The 20070-nt window shown below is 53.1% G+C and overlaps 1 protein-coding gene across 1 annotated transcript in view; it reads left to right on the forward strand.

Moving 5' to 3' along the window:
* The window catches only part of ELAVL1 (ELAV like RNA binding protein 1), a 45441-nt gene extending 26078 nt beyond the window's left edge, over positions 1-19363 (forward strand). The window contains exons 4-6 of the mRNA XM_026481260.4: positions 2120-2273; positions 7140-7365; positions 10131-19363. Coding sequence (XP_026337045.1) covers positions 2120-2273; positions 7140-7365; positions 10131-10455 — 705 coding nt within the window. The 3' untranslated portion in view covers positions 10456-19363. The remainder of the gene's footprint in view (positions 1-2119; positions 2274-7139; positions 7366-10130) is intronic.
* Positions 19364-20070: the final 707 nt, after the last annotated feature.

The following is a 20070-nucleotide window of genomic DNA, read 5'->3' on the forward strand; positions in this document are numbered from 1 at the left end:
GGGGCGAAGGAGCTGGTGATGCTGAGAGCTTGGGAAACAGGTTCTGGACCTCGTGGCATGGAGCCTGCTGGGTGCCAGGTGCTCTGGTGCAGTCTCCTTGGATGCTGACCTGACTCTGAACTTGACGGTAGTTGAAGAGAAGGAAAGTCGCAGTGGTTGTCATGGGCCTTGGAGAACCTGTTGTTGGAAGGAGTCAAAGCGCGTTTGGCCGTAAAAGGCATCTTCTCCGTGGGACTTCATCGGGGAACAATCATAGTCTGTACCGGCCTCCGTGGTGCTTCACCAGCACCAAGGTCTTGGTCTGGGGATGCTCTTTCCCACCGTGTCCTTCTTTAAAAGCTGAGGGCAGACCCCAAATGCAGCCCTATCCAGACAAATCCACGAAGGGCCAGACGGGGCGGTTCTGGGAGGCACTCCCTGTGGACCCGGCACAGAACCTGTGTCAAGTCCGGCCTCTGGCAAGACTGGTTGACGCGCATCCGGAGAGTTCAAGCCCAGATGTGTGGGAGAGCGTTGACACCATTGTTTGGAAGTCAAAGAGTGTGACCAAGCCCCAGTGGACTGGCCAGCCACCGCCTCAGTGGAGAAGGATGCTGGGGGAGTCCCTGCATGCCAGGGTGGCCTCTGTCTCAGTGGACAATGCCACGTCTGCCCCAGGCCTTGGATGCATCACTGAGTGACCACAGCGTTCCTGTGCTATAGGCCTAACCAAGGTGCCTTGGGCCTGGACACAGCACAGGGAAGCTTCCAGGAATGTGTGGCTTGTGCAGCGCGACTTGCTTGGAGGCCACCAGCCCCTGACAGTACCTGGTGCCCTGGGGGCATCCTTCCAGTCAGGGCCACTTCTGTTCCACTCTAATCTGACATCCACCCTCCATGATCCTTGGCGTCTCTGGGGGGAAGCTGGGCTCTGACCACACACACAATTTCTCTTTCCTTCTCCATCGCCCGCTGGACTGCTTTCTGCTCTGCTGGCAAAGGTTGTGTCTGTCGTCCCTCTTAGGGCGTGACTTGGGTTCGGAGTCAGCAAGCACATGAATGAAGGGATGCGTGTGTGCTTGGCATGAGGAACCACACTTGTGCCCCTCCTGGCAGGCCTGAGCATTCTGGTGAGAACACACTTGTTGTTTGTGGCCTCGTGCTGCCCAGTGACACCTGAGAGATTGTGTCTGCTCCTGGGTTATGGCTTCAGGTTCCTTGTCTTCTCAGCTTTGTGACCCTCAGCATATTATTTGGCATAGGTCCGAGTCCCCCAACCTTCCGGAGCCCCCTTCCCTGTCTCCTCCTCTTTTCCCAGCCTCCTAACTCCATCCTGACTCTGTTGGGTGTGATCGAGTCCCTTCCCTTCAGGCCTCCCCTTTGCAGACGGAGGGGCCCTGTCCCAGCTGCTCCTTCCCAGCAGGGGTGGGCCTCAGTCCCATCCCTCCTTCTGGCCAGCCACAGCCATGGCCCTGACCTGGGAAAGCACGAAGGCCCGTCTTGCTGTCAGCCCTGGAAGCCTCCCCGCTCAAGTGCACACACATACTATTTTATCTAAGCCGCTGCAGAAGCTCCTTGCAGGCTTTCTTCAGTTGTACAAAAAAAAGGCCCAAAAAGCATGGAGTCATTTAATATCAAACATTCAAGTGTTGGACTGCAGGCTCCCCCAGCAGCTCTGGGTCCCCTGTGGGCTCCGGTAGCAAGTTTGCCTGTGGGTAGGTGGGTGTCGTCCTCCTGGCAGTGCCCAGCTCCTGAGCCACTGCCCTTTGGGCTCCTCACAGGCAGCACTGGGTCCTGTCCGCAGCCTGCTCACTGTCAGAGGGGGCTGAGGCCACGGAAGGAGAAGGGACAGCTGGGGTGGAGTTGTGGCCCTGTCTGCCGCCAGCCGTAGGCCCTCAGTCTCCTGGCTTTGAGAACTTGGAATGTGTCTGCTTCACCGTGGGGTGTAAAGTCCAAGCACGAGAATGCTAGGGGGTGTCAGGCTCGATGCTCGGCCCAGGTGAGCTGCTCACCAGGTGAGCAGAGTGATGGCATGGTTTCTCACCAGAAGGGTGGCTTTCGTGCCTGAAAAGGTAACCCCCTCCCCCAGTGCTTTGGCCACACACCTGCCCTAACCCCAGAAAGCGGTTTTGTTTTTAAGGTGTCGTATGCTCGCCCGAGCTCAGAGGTCATCAAAGACGCCAACCTGTACATCAGTGGGCTGCCGCGGACCATGACCCAGAAGGACGTGGAGGACATGTTCTCTCGGTTCGGGCGAATCATCAACTCCCGGGTCCTTGTGGATCAGACCACAGGTACAGTGGGTGGCCCGGGTGTGGGCTGAGGTTTTCCTCTAGGCGGGGCCAGAGTTTGCAGGAAGACAGACCTCTGCTTGGATTTCAGTGGCAGAGTAGTTATTCCATCAGGGAGGATAGAATCCGAATGAGAAGACCTTGGCTTTTGTTTTACGAGGCCGGGGAGGTAAAAATGGTGGTAAAGTTGCCCCTGTGTTAGGCCAGCGTGTTATGGTGAAAACACCGAGAGATCCTGGGCACCTTCCCTCAAGCACCCAGATGTCCTGGCGTGGCTTGTGAATGGGTGGGGAAGGCCGCTGGGTGGGGAAGGCGGCCGGTCCACCATTCACTACTGCTCTTCTGGCAGGCACGTGGTGTGCCGTGTGGGACAGTCTTCACTCATGATCCAGAGTCCCCACTTGTCACTGGCCCGAAGCCACAGGGTGGCTGTTTCTGAGGAGCCGGTCTCCAGTCTCCATGATTTGGATGCCCTCCCGCCTCGGGTAGCACATTCAAAGCTCAAAGAGCTCAGGGCATTAAATTCCCCTCCCTGATGATCCTGGCCCCTTCACCAGCCCCTCTTAGGTCATCTCAGCCCAGGAGCTTAGCAGTTTGGGCTCTGGGCTTTGCAGCAGGCAGTCAGGCACAGCTGAGCTGAGGGCGCACCCGCCCCTCGGAGCAGCTCCGTGTAGGAGGCTGGTGCCAGTGCTGAGCGTGCGGCCTAGAGACTGGGTTCAGGACGTCCACTGCCCAGCCCTGTGCATGGCTCTGTGTGGGGAGCAGTGAGCTTGGGCTGCGCCTGCTTTAGGTCTCTCAGTTCTGTTCCCACCACGAATGGGAACCTGCTGACACACTGGGAAGTGTTGCTCATGGAGCTCAACGAAGCCATTGGAATTCTCCGCGGTTGATTTTCATGTTCTTCCAGCACAGTCTGCTCACCACCCCCTTGGCTGTGGTATTAAAGCAAACTCTGGGTAGTTTGGTCACAGGAAGTCATAACTCTGAGGTGACCTCCCTTCCAAGAGACCAGAGCGCCCAGGAGGTTGCAGAGCAGATCCCAGAGAGCGGGCAGGCTGGGCCTTCTTGGCCTGTGACAGGCGGGCGTGGAGGTCCACACACATTTTCCTGTGTCCCCCTGAGCTGTGTGCTTTGGGCTAGGTGGCCTTGCCACCTGCCCTCCCTTCCCCCACCCCCTGTGGAAGCTCGGCTCCGCATGTGCTGGCCCTGCTGCCTAGGCTGCAGAGCTGGGCTGAGGCCTGGCCTGGAGAGGCGTGGACAGCTCGAGTCCCCCGGGCCCAGGGGCGGGGGTGGGGTGGGGAGGAGGGCCTTCTGGAGCGCGGTCCACAGCTGCAGCTCGCTGACATTTCACAGGAGCTCTGGGTAGCCCCATGCGTGGTGCATAGCCCTGCTCTGACGCCAGGCTATGCTGGAGGGACAACAACCACACCATGGCCTCTGTGCTGCACCTTTGCCCTGGAGTGGGGATGGGATGGGGTGGGATAAGGATCCCATTTACTCGGTATCAACCCTCCTGATCTGCACCAGGACAGTTTCCTGTGGTCCCTAAAGCTCCCTTTACTTACCTTCAAGTGCCAGTTGAGAGAGACAATCCAGTTGGCTGGTCAGTGCGCATGATTATCCCCATCCCCACCTGTGTGGGCTGCCTGGGGACCTGGGTGGCGTGGCCATGCTGGCCCACATTCTGCTTCCGTGGCCCTCCTTTTCCTCATGCCACATGTCCTGCTTTGCGTGTGCTCATCTCCGTCCAGCCCAGCATGACCAGAGTAGAGCTGGCTCTCTCCAAGAACACCCCTGCCCCAGCCACCCAGCTTTCCCCAGGGGCTCCCGCCACCCTGAGAGAGGTCACGTCTACAAACGTTCCCCTCAACCCTTTGTGGGGCATTTTGTCTCCTTTCCCTCTATAACGCTGCTGTCTCTTAGAGTGGGGGGGTGGCACCTCAGGATTGGAGGGCTCCAGGCTCGGCCGTGAATTCAGTGTGGCACCCATGGGAGCGTCACTCTCTTTCAGGCATCCCACCAGCCTCGCCGCTTCAGAGGAGGGGACTGTCTCCAGAATCCTTGTGAAGGGTGGAGGGAAGGCAGCCGTGAGGGGGTCCCAGGTGCCCCCTGTGCACAGCCCTGCCCTAGTCTAGGGAGTTGAATTGGAGAGTTAGAAAGGTGAGCCCCCAGTACTATAGGCCCCCCTCCTTTGCTTCAGAGGGGGCCACCCAGGAGGGCTTTTCTGCCGGGACCCATGGAGCACCGAGGGGCAAGGGCAGAGAACAGCGTGGTTGGCAGGTTTGCGTGTCCAGTTGGCCTCCCTGTCATGTGCCTTGTAGCGTGGAAGGCAGGGGCGGCTCTCAAGAAAGCCTAACCTTCTTCGTTGACAGAACTTAATTTTTAAATTTTCTTTGCCTTCTTACCAAGTTTAATTGTGAACTTTATAGTTTACTTAGCTGGAAATCGTGCCATTCATTGATCTCCGCTCTTGATTCTGAAAACACTAGAGGAAAAAACCACCACGGGCCCCTTCAAAGGGTGTACATTCATCAGATCATTCAGTGAACGTGTTTTCCCTTAAGCTAACTTTGTCTTTCTTGGGTTCTCTTCATTTCACTTGGGCAGTTTCTATTTGAGAGTCATTTTACAAAACTGAACAGGGAAACCACACCTGCATACACACTCACTCTCTGCTTGATGGCAAGGTCCTTATCCGTAGAACAGAGCTGGCTCCCTGAAGGCGGCTTTCTGCAGGGGCCAGCCAGCTACAGCTGTCGGTTATGTTTGCCTAAAGTTGAATATCCGTCCAGGTGTCCGTCTGTCAAAGCTGTCGTTCGTGCTGTTAAGAGTAAATAAAAACAGTGTATGTTGAGTGTGTAGTTTTAGGTGTTCCTTCTGAACTGAAATTGGAAAATGAGCGCAGACTCTAGAATTTTCTTGGTACACGTGTGAATTGCTGGGTCTGTTCTCACTAATCCGGTGTCTCTGGCTATGTAAGTTTTAAATTTATATTTCAACAATCATGGAGCCAAGGTGGAGGCAGCCTTGAGGCCACTAGGAGCAGCTGCATGGTCTCCCAGGGTGCTGTGTTGGGGGGACACCAGGAGGGGGAGTTTCCTGGTTGGGAAAGCTGAGGTATGTGCTTTCAGACTCACCGTGGAGTGTCCACGGTATGTTACAGTTGTAAACAAAGAATCCTTGGCCCAAGGGTCCCTGGCTGCTGTCTGGTTGCTCAAATGGGGCCCAAGTGGTGCATCCGAGTCAGGGCCAGGCATGGGATTCTAAGCCCAGAGTGGGCATCTGTGCCCCACAGTGACACTTGTCACTTTAGCATCCCACCTGGCATGCCTGAGTCTCTCTGTGCCCCTCTGTGGCCTTTGGATCAGCTGGGGAGACCCACACCCTGTGCCCGTCATGGGGCAGTTGGTGGGACTCTGTGGGAAGGGCTAAGGAAAGGTGCGGGAAGTGAGCTGCCTGGGGAACATCTGGTGTGCTCACATAGCTGGTGGCCCAAGACCTGGGCTGTCCTGCTTTAATAATTGTCATTCGCTGAGTGCTGAAGGCCTTTGTCTGGAAAAGAAAATGCGACTTCAGACAGGCTGTGACTGGCAGTCGAGACGAGAGTGTCTGGAATAGGGCTGTCTACCACGTTCCCCCCCCCACCACCACCACCCCAGGACACATCCGTGACTCCTGCTATGATGTCACACTCAGACTGGCCCTTGGCTGCCCTCTCTCCATTGCACTTTGACCTTCACACTTGACCCCCTTTTTCTTCTCCCCAGAGAAGGAGCCGGTCCTCTTCCACGGCTCCACATTCCCTCACCCCAGCCCCACCCCGTTTGTCAGGTTCTGCAAGGGACAGTTCTCATTCCTCCCAGGCCTAGAATGTAGACGGATTGGGGTGGAGCATGGCTGAGCCCTCTTCTGCCCTGTTTGCTAGGTCTCACACTCACGCCAGACCATCCGCCACCTTCAGTAGTTGGGCCTTGGATCTCAGGCCGTCTGGTCCCGATCCACATTCTTGCTCTGTCAAGAGAGATTGGGTTACAGCAGGGACGGACCCAAGGCTTGACTTCAGGTGGCTCAGTCTAGGTAGCAAGAGACAGTGCCTTCCCGAGGCAGCTGGAGGCCGTGACGGGGCCCTGGGCCTTCCCACGCAGGAACAGGATGGGTGTGGAGTGGGCCCGAGGCAGGGACCTTAGAATGGAACATCTAAAAGGGGAATGAGGTGAGGGCAGGAGGAAAGGGCTGAGGGGTGAGGCTTGTTTACTAGGACTCCGTGTCCTTTGGGGATGACGGAGAAGGCTGAGCAGCCAGGGACTCTGTCAGGCCAGCTGGGAAGGCGACAGCCTGCAAAGGCCTGGCCGACCTGCAGGACCCACCATCGCTCCTTGTTTGCAGTGGCTGCTCCCGGGACCTGCCGGCCAGGCAGGCGGTGGGGCTCCGGAGCTCAGGGAGAGTCCCTCAGTCCCGACCTTGTCGACCGCACACCTGCCTGCCCACTGCTTGGCATGGCCGCACCCCTGCGCTGCCACAGGCACCTGGCGCCGAAGGAGTCATGGAGGGTGGCGTCTCTTCTGACAGGGCTTGTTTTAAGAGAGAGGTTTGAGTGTCTGTCTGGGAGTTCTGTCAGCAGGATGTCGTTCGGCCCTGAGACTGTAGCTGCTGCTTCAACTCAGAAGTCTGAAACCTTAATCTTTTATCGGTCAATGTTCTTTTAAATTCATTCATCCATTTCCCTATATAGGTTTAATTTTTGTTTACCTCACGAAGGTAGTGTCCGATTTGAAGCACAGCAGACTGACTGACTTGACTTTTGCTTTTCAGTTTTAAAAATCGTTGCCTTTTCCCCCCTAACTCCGTTTCTGTTGGTTTGTTAAAAAGGTTTGTCCAGAGGGGTTGCGTTTATCCGGTTTGACAAACGTTCGGAGGCAGAAGAGGCAATTACCAGTTTCAATGGTCATAAACCCCCAGGTTCCTCCGAGCCCATTACAGTGAAGTTTGCAGCCAACCCCAACCAGAACAAAAATGTGGCGCTGCTCTCCCAGCTGTACCACTCGCCTGCCAGACGGTTCGGAGGCCCCGTTCACCACCAGGCGCAGAGATTCAGGTGGGTCGGGAGGCGGCACTCTCACCAACCCAGCTCTGCCCCCCGAGGCCGACTGGGCCCGTGAGGCTGGTCGGAGTCATTGCACGTCCCCATGCCCCCACCTCCATCAGAAGGTATCCGTGTGGAAGGATGGTTGGTTTCCATCCGAGTCTCGTCACAAGTGGAACCAGAAAGGTGGTTCCATCTGCAGCCAGCCCCGGGGAGGGGAGAGTGCACAGCGCTCCAGGGGACGGTGTCTGGTGAGCCGAGCGGGGCTGTGAGTGTAAGAGCGGGAAGATGCAGCCTCAGGCTGTCCCACCACCCGCCCACCCCGGTGTGTAGGTAGCCCTGGCTCATCCACCTCCCCGTGGGTTCGTTTGGATCTCTAAATAATCACATGCTCCTGGTTAAAAGCCCCGTCCTGGAGGTGAACGGTTTTCCGACATTCCTTCATCTTTCCCGATCGAAAGTGACTCCATTTGCCAGGGTCTAGTAGAACAGGCAATGAGAGTCAGCGGCTTGGGCTCCCAAGTCGGGTGTGTCTTGCCTCATAAGTAGCGGCAGTCCTGATGGACGGGCCCCTTGGTTTTGTTTTTGTTGAAGCCTAAAGCAGTGGCATGAGGGTTTATCTCAGGTAGGTTAGGGACCTTTTTCTTTGCGACTTCGCAGGTTTCCCATCCTCGTTTTAAACAGTGAGGTTGGGTAAAACCCTGCTGGGCTGCGCAGAGGCCATTTGGGAAGGTATTATTTTCAGCACCTAGTAATGCAGAGTTTTCAACTCAGCTCAGGTTCCAAAGCTGGCCTTCCCTCGTTGGCTTTTCTAGTTTAAGGACAAAGGCAGGGGAAGTGTCTTGGGGCGGAAGTGAGTTCAGTCCATTTGTGAAGGTCAGCGAACACAGTCTGTGTCGCTGCTCGTCAGGTGGGACGCATGGACGGTGGCAGGCAGCGGCTTCCTGGTAATCAGCCAGCCGGGGAAGGGTGCAGAAGGGGCTTTGGGCACAGGAACAAGGACAGCGAAGAAAGGGACCAGAACAGCCAAAACTGCTGGCCAGGCAGGAAAGGGGTCTCGACAACCAGAGAGGTTCACAGCGAGAAGAGCCAGAGGGCAGCAAGGGTGGCCGGGGAGGTGGGAGGGAAGACCCGCCACCAGAAGGCAGACTCAGTAAGTAAGAGGAAGAGAATCCCAGTGGAGGAGGGAGTTCGCAGTCACTTCTCACAGCAGGAAAAGCCCCCAAGTAAAGGAAGATTCAGGTCTCCTTTGTATCATCAGAGAGAAGAATTGGAAGGTGGGTTTTGTGGTGGTCAGGATGAAAGAAACCAGCTCCAATGAGCAGGAGAAAAACCAATTAATGCTGATTAATAGGAATGCGAATCCGTGAAATAAGGCCTCAGGTTACTTTTACAACAGGTACATGAAGATTCAGGTTAACTATCATAACTCGGGCCCATGTTTGAATTCCCACAAAACTGAGGGGGGAAACGAGGTCCATTAAAAGTCAGAACGTCTTTCCAGTTTTCGTTGAAAACCAGCTTGGCTTACTATCACACAGATAACAAGGGTGCCTTTTCCCACCCCTGCTTCAGTGACATTGTGGTCACTGTTCCAGACAGAGTTAAGTCCATTAACAAGCCGCCTGAGTCATTTAACCAACTCAGGCATCCTGGTGTGGGATGTTTACAAGTACTTTCGCAGATTCGGACCCACGGCCAGTCACGTATCTTGATTCTTCCAAACCCGCATTGAAAAGAATCTCTGGATAAGCAGGCTGCACCTGGGGAGCCGTCACTCTTGTCTCATGTCTGTCAAAAGAATGAATCTGTTGAATGGCCCTTGAAGGCACCTGCTCACACCTGGGTCAGCGCCACAGCTCAAAGCCCAATTTTATTTTAGAGCAGGTCATACTTCTTGCGCAGCGTGGCCCCACAGGTGCTGTATCACACTCGGATATTCTTAAACCGACCCGAAGTCCATTTTTCTGAAACCTTTAGAGGACCATGTGGCTTCAGCAACAATTATATCATCTCCCTTAACCCTGTTGCCATGGCCACACGCTTGTAGAAGGCTTATTGGCTTATTTTTTTATGCAACTGAAAGCATTGCTTTGGAAAGGGTCCTGCATTTTTGGTACAGCTTGGTGGCCTTGCAGTTCACCACCATCGCTTGGGCCTCTGGCCCTTCTGGGATGCTGTGAGCCAGCAATGGAAAGTTGCCTGGAGCTGTGGGAAGGAATTGCCTGTGCCCTGCATTGGCCCTTCACAGGGGTGTGCTCACCTGGGACCCCGCTGACAGGGGCAGTCAAGATGAGGGCAGGGTACAAAATTTGGGTGGGGGGAGAAACCCCCCCCCCCCCACTGGCCAAACACGTACGTACGTACATACGGAGACATAGGGTCTGAAGAGTGAGTTTCCTCTAGGGAAATCTGAGGGTATAACAACACCTAGGAGGATGTGGAGAAGCTTCCATCGTTTAAATGTGGGAAGCCTGGGAATGACTAAATAGGACCCCCCACCCCCCAGCAATGGAAGGGCTAAAGGGAGCAGCTGGTCACCAACAGGCCATCACTCTGAGGGAAGTTGGTTGAGGCTCTGACCCTTTGCAGGCGACAAGTGTCTCTCCTCAGGGTCAGCTCTCTGCAAAGCAGGGAGCACTCCCCCCCCCCCATATTGAATTCCCGTTTGTGACTGATGGGGGTGTGCCAGCCTTGCCCGAGCCGTGCCCCCACCCCTGCGTCGGCGCACCAGCCCGCATGACCTTGACCTGCATGCTGTGCTCTCTGTTTGCTAGGTTCTCCCCTATGGGTGTAGATCACATGAGTGGGCTTTCTGGTGTCAATGTCCCGGGCAACGCGTCTTCGGGCTGGTGCATCTTCATCTACAACCTCGGGCAGGACGCCGATGAGGGGATCCTCTGGCAGATGTTTGGCCCCTTTGGGGCAGTCACCAATGTGAAAGTGATTCGCGACTTCAACACCAACAAGTGCAAAGGCTTTGGCTTTGTGACCATGACAAACTATGAAGAAGCCGCCATGGCCATAGCAAGTCTGAACGGCTACCGCCTGGGGGACAAAATCTTACAGGTTTCCTTCAAAACCAACAAGTCCCACAAATAACTCGCTCATGCTTTTTTTTTTTGTACGGAATAGATAATTAAGAGTGAAGAAGTTGAAACTTTTTTGTTAGTGTACAACTCATTTTGCGCCAATTTTCACAAGTGTTTGTCTTAGTCTAAATGAGAAGTGAAAAGGTTTTTATACTCTGGGATGCAACCGACATGTTCAAATGTTTGAAATCCCACAATGTTAGACCAATTTAAGTTTCTTAAGTTATTTCCTTTAAAATATATATTAAACAGAAATCTAAGTAGACTGCATTGACTAACCAGTCCCTCGGGACGGTGGTGAACCTGAAGCATGCTTTAACTTCTAAGACTGTCTAACACTCGTTTCATTCGGTGTCTCCACAAACTGGATAAAAAAAAAAAAAAAAAAAAAAAAAGACATGACCTTTTAGTTTTAGTTTTCAAACTAAAGATGTTAGACAGATGCTGAGTGTGCGTTTTCTCAACCGCTTCAACATTTTAAGCGATTTCTGCTTTGGTTGACAGGAAATTGCTTTCCCCAGCAGGTGCCATTGCCACCTCCTGCTCACTCAGCCCCGGGGCTCTGCAGCGGGCCCGGCAGTGGCAGCGGGCCATCCGACGGGGGGCTGCCACCGGGGAGGGGGGCCGTACGCCGGGCTGCGCTGGGCCCTCCAGAGAAGGACACGCACAGGTTTCATAAGCCCAGGCGCCAATGGGAACGGACCAAAGAGTTTCAGGGAAACTCCAGTATATTCCAGAGTCAGACCTAACTCCAGGCGCGCCTGAAGACGTGCTGCTCCTCTGACATCCCGAATTTCTGTGCACACATTGCATGCACGGTGCCCCGCACACCGGGCACTGGTGTTCCCAATCATTTCTCCACTTTCCAAGAGCAGTTCACACAGCTCGAATGCCTAAGATCGCTCTATATTTTAAGAACACAGAAACATTTGAGCATTGTATTTCTCGCATCCCTTCTCGTGAGCGCTAGACTTGTTTCTATTTTAGTCGGATTTTGTTTTGAAACTTTGCTTTCGTATGAACACTCAGCAGAAAAGTACTTACTTCTTGCCAGTTATCTATTAACAAAAAAAAAAACAAAAAACAAAAAAAAAAACCTTTGATTTGTAGTTTTAAAGATTAACCCTCCCAAGTTCTCTTCATAACTGCCTTGACATTTTGGGTTGTTCTGTTCTGTTAATTTTCTTTTGCTTTTTTGTGTTTTTTGTTTGTTTTTACTTTTGCATTTAAGACCATTAAATTTGATTTTGTTTTGCTCGAATTTTGTTTTGTTTTTTATTTTACCTTTTCTTTCTTTTTGGCTAGGTAAGGTCCAGACGGCCAGCATTCAGGGAGGATTTATAAAAGATCTTAAGAAACAAAGACTTGCCTCGAGACAAAGCATTTACAGGTCTGTGACGTAGGAGTGTGCAGTCACAGATGGCGTTTTTAAAACGGGGGAGCCAGTAGGGAGAGTCTGAGAGAGAGAGAGCCTGAGAAGTGGCAGGGCCAGACCTCCGGCAACTCCTCAGGAGTGTGATCTGACTTTTATAAATATCTAGTGTTTAGAGAGAATCAAAAACAGGAGAACTTAGTACCAGCAGTTTTTAGCCTTGACATTAAGACTAAAACACATAACAATAGGCAGTTTTAGTTGATCGATATCATGGAATTGTGGTATTATTTATCTATTTATCTACCTACCTACCTATTTATTTATTTATTTAAGTGGAAAAAAAAAAAAATTGGGCACAGCCTTCTCCAGAGCAGTTCGGTGTTCTGAGAAGCCCCCCAGACCATTTGCGGCTGCCTGTCCCAGCCCCGTTGCCCTCAGACCTCGTTGAGGGGCTGCCAGCTGCTTGCGTTATCCTCCCCAACTTGAGATGTTGTCATGCTGTTTTCCCACAGAAGGGGCCAAGTTCATACCTTGAGGCCTTCTCATGAGTTGGCCACGTGCCATGGAGGACCCCCCCCCCCCAGCAGAAGTTTCCAGATCCTAAATCAAAGCCAGCTTACGAGCCTCGTCCTGGAACCCAGAGCCAAGGCCTGTTTGCCTGGATTTGACACAGGATAGGGTCCCCCCCCACCCCCGCTCTGTCCGCCCCAGAGTGCTCTTCACCACAGACCAGGATGTTTTCCTGGAAGAATACACCTTTCAGGTTGTGCTAGCCTTGGGCCGGTGTCTTCTCAGTGAAGATGAGATTCCCAGTTCTGAAAGCGACCCTTAGGTCTCTTCCTTGACACACATTCCTGCCCACCCTCACTAGTGTTTGATGTCTTACTTGAATTCTGTCGGAAGCATAAACCGTGAAATGACGGTGGGCTCAGAGCCAGCAGCGCCGCTCCTTCCCTCCCCTCCCTGTTTTCCGAACCGTATTGATTACTCCGATGCTGGCACAGAGGAGGAGATGAGCCTTTGAAAGTTGCCTGAGGTTTCTCAGTTCAGTAACATCCTCATTTTACATGGACTCCACTCTGAACAGCCTTCTAGCTAAAACCCCGGTGTGTTTCTTTGGGAGTGTGAATTCGCAAGTGTTCCACGGAAGGCTTTCGCTGTTGGCGCATTACTTAACCCTGAAAAGCAACTGTCGCTCCCAGTGATGTACCAGGTGCTGGCCCTGTGTCCAAAAAGTTCATTACATCTCCAGGCTTGTCTGCAAAAAGGAAGATCCCATTTTTTAAAAGTCATAATCCAAAAGAAAACTGTTTTTTAAAAGTTTTTTACATAGGTCAATCATATTTGTACTTCGCAAAATGAGTGCTCTCCTTTTATTTGGGAATTTTGATGAAAAAAGAAAGAGTAGATAATGTTCATTTATCGAAAGTTTGGTTTGGTACATAAATACCAAAGAGGCTTTGCCTGAATTTTCTTTTGGCCTGCGTAACTTCCCCTGATAGTTGTTTGCTAAGAAGCTCCAAATTTGTGAACCTGGTTCCAGTTGAATTATTATTCACTTTTTACGCCTTGGCTCTTCCCTTCTTTAGTTTTTCACTGTAATATGCCAAGCTGTGGTTTTCTGCGCTGGCTGTGCCTCTAGTCGCACGTCCTGTGACTGGGATCCCCCCCTTCCCCCACCCCCTTCCCCCCACCCCCGCCCCCACCCCCGCCACCATCTTGCCAGAATAGCTGCAAGACGGGCTTTCTTGGCCTGTAGGCAGATGGTGCTGGGAGGGCTCCGCCTTCTTTGTTCCCTGAAGGTGAGTCCTTCCCTTGCCAAGGGCAGCTGCCTTAACCTATGAGAGTCTGCACTTGGTGTTCGTGCTGGAAACCCAGCGTCCAGGGTCTGCCCTGTGCTGCTGTAGGGAGCTGGTACTTTCTGAGCCAGCAGCTGGGGAGGGGGGCGGCCCCTGCTGGATCAGACAAGTAGATGAATCCGAAGACGGTTACTGGCAATAACTCGTCCTGGTTTGCCTCCAAACTAGGGCCGCTGACCGACCCCAAGTCTGCTGTCGGCCTTGAAAATCAAAGTTAACGTCGCCCAGCTGTTCCATTTCACATCCGATTCAGCCTGATTGTATTTCTCTGTGCTTTTTGCAGCCTTCCTGGGTTGGCTAAGAGAGTAAGAATAAGCTGCCAAAGGTCTATGTTCCCCAGCCACCCCCCTACCTGAGCGCTCCCCCTGAAATCCCTGCCACCCTCCCAGGACCTATGGCACTTCTGGGACCTGAGGCAGCTCCTCAGGAAGCACGTCCCGCTGTCCATCAGATTCCCAGGCCTGGCCCCCGACTGCAGTCCCAAGTGCTCTCTGTTGAGTGGCACTGACCATTGACCCTGGCTGACGAGAGAGGTAGAACCTGACTCCCAGACCGCGGCAGGGCTCACACTTCCAAACCTTTTGATTTGCCTCTGATTTCTAATGATTGTATCGTATATTTTCCCACAGCCGTTTGGTGACCTAGTTTTCAGTTTTCCGCTTGGTCATTAAAAAAAAAAAAATCATTTGTACGTCACCGCAGGGACCTAAGTTAGGCTAACCGACGGCTCGAGCAGCGGCTTTGAGAGGACTCTATTGCATTCCACCAGGAGAGAAGGCTTGTCCGTTGGTTGGGGCCACCTCTTTACCATGTACTGTTCCGTTGCCAGTGACTTGCTCTGGGGGGCGGGGCGCTTGACCAGCTGGTTCCCGTGTTGTACAGTAGATGGGTAGACGTTTTGTATATTAGCGTGTTTTAAGTTATTGATTTGTTTTATATAAAATAATTTATTTTTCAGGTACCATTTTTCATTTTAACTTTGTTTTTACATGGGTTTGTTTTCAATAAAGTATGACACTGCTGTCCAAAAGTCAACAATAAAATGAATCCCATTGTGTTCTTTTGAGGATGCTTATGTAACTAGCTCTTTTTATTATTTTCAGGGAAAAAAAAAGCCCTTCTCAGTTTTCCATCTCCCCATTTGCCTTTTTATCCTTGTGAATAAATGTTCTTTAGTGTTTTAGGAGGAAAAAGCAAACCTAGATTTTGATAATCCAGAAGATTTCAGATTAATAAAGAAGCTTTGAAAGAAGACCATTTTTCAAAATTTTAGTGAAGTGTGAATATTTTTTGTCAATGGCTTTCTCAAAGAGAATGAAACTTTTGCACCATTTTCAGAGTTTTTATAGAGATGCCAAATTGATATATTTACATGTAATGGAAACATGAAAAAGTTTTATTAAACAATTGTTCATAGCTGTGTAGACATCTTAATTCCGTTTCCAAAGCTCTCAAAGCGTATTTTTGGAGTACGGAGTGATATCGGTTTGGGGTGTTACTTACGGTTCCAAATGACTCGATTGTCCAAATACTTAGATCTTTCCACAGGGATCAGGTTTGTGTTAAATGCTGTATGTTAACTATGACTGGAATTCTGTGATATTTTGGTAATAAATGAAGTGGGCTCATTGAGATGTGGTGGTGTAGGGGTGATGGTGTGTAATTGTAAGCAGCCAAGCGAGTAAAGCGCCGGCCAGGGCTGCAGGTGACTTCCTCCTGCCTAGGTAAGCGACAGCTGCCTTCTGCCAAGCTGTCCCCTGCGTGCCAGGCCACAGAGTCCTGGGACAGCCCAGCGCAGGGTGTAGAGGGGAAGGCACCGGGACATGTTCAGTGACCCCCCTGCCTCTGCCCAGATGTGCCCCTCATCTGGATGTCCTCACAAGTCAGCCCCCTCCCCTGGGAGACCCAAAGGCCTCTCTTCTCCAGGGGTCTCTCAGAGGTTTGTGGGCTTCCTGTGTTGTCCCCCGGCGTTGCCTGTCCATCTGCTACCCACACCTGAGCCCTGTGGCCGCTCTGAGTACTCTGAGTATCTTCTGATGCTAATCTCCTTTGGTGATGAGAGAGTGAGTTCTCACTCACGTGGAGGCACAACAGAGCACAAGGGTCTTAGGGTCAGAGTCTTTCGTTCGAATCCTGGTTCCGCCCACTCCCCAGTATGCAGTGCAGGCAAGCCACTGACTCTCCGGGCCTCAGTTTCCCCCTCTGTGAAATGGGGGTCCATAACACCCACCCAACTCCCTCTTTTCCAGATGTGGCTAAATGGTCCCACAGGTTCCCTGTAGAGGTGCAGTCTGGTGCCACCTGGGGAAACAGGGTGGCACTTCAGCAGGAGGGGGCTCCGAGGGTGTCCCTCAGCTCCTCAGACCCAGGGGCCAGCCTCTCCGGTGCCGGCAATCCCAGGCACCAAGGAGAAAAGGGATCTGGGTGTCAGTCCTCCATGTGTTGGACATTAGGGCTTCCTGGACCAGAGCGTGCGTCCACCTCCTCCAGGAGCCTCATTTAGAAGCAGCCTCTCTGCGTCAGCAGGTCTGGGGTGAGCCAGAGAGCTTGCATTTCTAGCAAGCGCCCCTGGTGATGCCAGAAGTGGGCTTCAACGAAGCCTGCCAGCCCCCCATCTCCACCTGTGGTGATGCCTGCCGATTCCCCCTCACCCCAGGATGTGGAGCCCTGTGTGCAAGGTGGGGAGCTCTTGCCACCAGATGCTCTCCTCTTGAGCTCCTTTCATTTCTCCATTCAAGGTTACGTTTCCAAGGGCCTTACACCTGCATCCCTTTGTCTTTGAATTTTGGTTTTTTGTTTAACCTCGGTAATATCTTAGCACAATTTGAAAGGATTTCCAGAAGAGAAGGGAGAAAATCATAGACACTGCTGTTACCTGGGAAACTGTGGTCTGTGTTTAATAATAAGATCCAAGTTGTGACTTGAGAGTGGGGGCTGTGGGGGCACCGTGAACTGACCCCTTATCCTCCGCCGCTGGCCTGGAGCCCACTCAGAGCAAGACACACGTGGTGGCCTGGGGCTTTGAGCCTCTGACAAGTGGCAGAGCCCCGGGCTTTCCACCCCACCAGCTTTGGGAAGCCTCACGCAAGTCCTGCAGTGCAGCTAAAGCTGGCCTGGGAGCATTTATCTCAAGTGAACACCTTGCTTTCCTCCACGTGCTAGGTAGGGCCTGGCAGACCCCCAGCCTAAAGACCCCCAGGCCGAGTGGGTGAGCCGTGAGCCAGGCGTGCGCGGCTGCAGGGGAGGGCCTGGGGGAGTGGCGTCTGCGTGCGCGCTGGCTAAGTGGGGAAGACAGCTGTAGCTAGAAGACGGCGCAGGGATAGCTCCTGTTAGCTCTTCTCGTGCTGTTCGCTTTACAAAGTACTGCCCTTTATGGGCACATCCCGGTGAGGGAGGTGTTACTCTGAGTGCCGTTCAGGGACCCATTTTACAGGTGATACAGCTGAAGCTTAGCCAGTGGAAGAGACGCGGCTCAGTGGGTGGTTTCTGTTTTTTGGAACCAGTTTGGTATAGAGCATCCTAGGTTTGGCCTGCCCCTTGGTTTTGTGAGAATGAGGTTCCGGAAACAGCCTGTGCAGGGCCTGGAGCTCCAGAACCACCAGGGGCCCCACAGGAAAGACTGGAACCCAGGGTGGGAGGACATGCTGCCTCAGCTAAAGCCAGTTTTTCTCTACAAGTGAATGCAAGCGTCCTCCTTCGTCCACGTAAATAAAATTGCCGCGTCCCGAGGAAACCGCTGCGTGGATCATCACCAGATGTGGACGGCGTGATGGGGACAGTCTGACTTGACACACAGAACTCGTGGCAACCGGAAACTTCCCACAGCGGCCCCTCAGAAGGCCGGGGTGCCTAAGCCAGGCCCACGGGACTCCTGAGGAGAGTCATGCGTGCTCGAACTAGAGGCTCTAGGGCAGACGCTCGAAGGCAGGTGTAGACGTGCACGCTGCCTTTCCCCAGGGCGGGGGGCAGCACGGCGTGTCTGTGTCTGCAAGGTTCACAGGCCTCCCCAGCAAGCTGGGCTGAGGCAGGTGGTGGAGGCCTCAAGGGCCACAGCCACCCCCCGGGGTGAAGGGCAACTGGTGCCTTTGTCCCTCCTCTCTGGGGAGCGGCTGCCTTCTCTCCACCGATGTTTGGACGGGACGAGGGCCTGGAGCAGGCAGGTCCGCCGCAAGGGTTTTTTGTTTTTGTTTTTTTAAAGATTTTATTTATTTATTCGACAGAGAGAGAGACAGCCAGCGAGAGAGGGAACACAAGCAGGGGGAGTGGGAGAGGAAGAAGCAGGCTCATAGCGGAGGAGCCTGATGTGGGGCTCGATCCCATAATGCCGGGATCACGCCCTGAGCCGAAGGCAGACGCCTAACCGCTGTGCCACCCAGGCCCCCCCCGCCCCCGTCGCAAGGGTTTTCACAGGCGTCCGTGGTATGTGCACTCACAAGGGCAGACAAACGGACCGCAGTGCAGCCGTTCCAGGTGAAAAGTAGAAGTGACCAGATACAGGGACTCTTAGAAAGGGATGTGTCCAAGGAGGAGGCATCGGAGTCCTGCGTGGACCACTGATGGAAGATGAGGCCATCCCGAGAGACCTGGTCAGACGCGGAGGACGCCAGCCATGGAGGCATCGGGGGCCCAGACCCACAGAAGCACAGAAGCACAAACCTTAAATCTGCTTTGTCAAAAGCCTTTCTGATTTTTTTTTCTGGTAATTTTTTTTTTAATCTTAAAAACATTCCACTCGTCTGCTTTTGTGACCCAAGGAAAAAAAATGTGTTTGGCAGGTTATTTTTAAACCCTTCAGCCACATGATGATGTAGTCTTAAATGTTCTGAATTTAAAGAGATTGTGTGTAAAGCACCTGATTTTCTTCCCTCTCCTTCCCCCAGTTCGGGCACTTTTAATCCTCCCCTGCCCAACGCAGGTTATATTTCTAAAAAGCCAGGAATCAGACTGGAAGGTGTGGCAGCTTGTCGGTGAGGACGGTGGAGGCAGGGGACAGAGGGAAGGAGAGGTCAGGGCCCTCCCAACCCTTGGCAACATCTTGCAGGCTGGTGTGAGTCTCAAAGGAAGGGGGACATTACTGGGCTTGTAGACGTGTCACCCCAGTAACACGGCTGTCTCCCTGTGCCTTCACATCATCTCCCCTCTCTATGTGTCCCGTCTGTCCAAACTGCCCCTTTCTATGACCTCAGTCCATTGGTTCAGGCCCACACTATTGACCTCAACTTTCAACTTGATCACCTCCGTAAAGATCCCGTCTCCCAAGTAAGGTCACACGCTGAGGTCCTCTGGGTTAGGACACCAACATGTATTTTTCAGGGGACACAATTCAAACCATAACCGGCCCCCTCCAAGGTTTGTCACCAGGTCTTCTCTGTGTTCCTCCAGAGCAGTGCAACAGTGGGGGTTCATCGTGTGCCCCACACTGAGTTCCCCTCCGTGAGTTTCAGGGAGGAGACTGAGCAAGCTGCTGCCCAGAAGGATTTCTCCTGCTGGATTTCACGTGACGGTGGCCAGCAGGACAGGCTACATAATTTGCGAGGCCCAGTGCAGAACGAAAGTGCGCTTTGTTAAAAATTTTCAGATAAGGAGCACCCGGCCGGCTCAGTCGGCGGAGCATGTGACTTGATCTCGGGGTCGTGAGTTCCAGCCCCATGTTGGGTGCAGAATTTACTTAAAAAAGAAGAAAATATTTCAGAAAAATGTGGTCCATACATTGGAATATATTCAGCCTTACAAAGGAAGGACATCCTAACACCTGCCACGACGTGGAGGGACCCTGAGGTCACTGTGCTCAGCGAGAGGAGCCAGACCCAGAAGGACACATCCTGCAAGACCCCACTCCCAGGAGGTCCCCAGAGGAGTCCCGTCCACAGAGATAGAGAGGAGCTGGTGGGAGCCAGGGCTGGGGCAGGGGATGGGGAGTCCGTGCTTCCTGGGGACAGAGTCTCTGTGTGGGGAGATGGAACGTTCTGGAGATGGTTGCACAACCGTGTGAATATGCTTAATGTCACTGAACTGGACACTTAACAATGGTTAAAATGGTAAATCTTATGTCATACGTATTTTACCACAATTTAAAAAGTTTGAAAAACGTACTGAGAACATTAAAATGGCAACAGCAGAGCATGACACCGAGCGCGGGGCCGTGTGGGTCTGCAGAGGGCCACTCACCCCCCAAAGCTGCCCACTTGGCTATGTCTTGCACCACCTGCTGCGTGCAGCCCGCAGGCCTTCCGGTGTGGCCAAGACTCCCTTGCCCTTGGTGCCCAGGTGGGGAGGAACCACCCCCCCCCCCCCCCGCCGCTGGTGTTTACCACAGCCGGATGTACCCAGTCATGGCCAGTGCCTGTGAAAATCCACGGGGGGTGCTGGTGGACAGTACTCGGCGCCAAAA

This window comes from Ursus arctos, unplaced genomic scaffold (genome assembly GCF_023065955.2).
Source record: "Ursus arctos isolate Adak ecotype North America unplaced genomic scaffold, UrsArc2.0 scaffold_14, whole genome shotgun sequence".
NCBI classification, from domain to species: Eukaryota; Metazoa; Chordata; class Mammalia; order Carnivora; family Ursidae; genus Ursus; species Ursus arctos.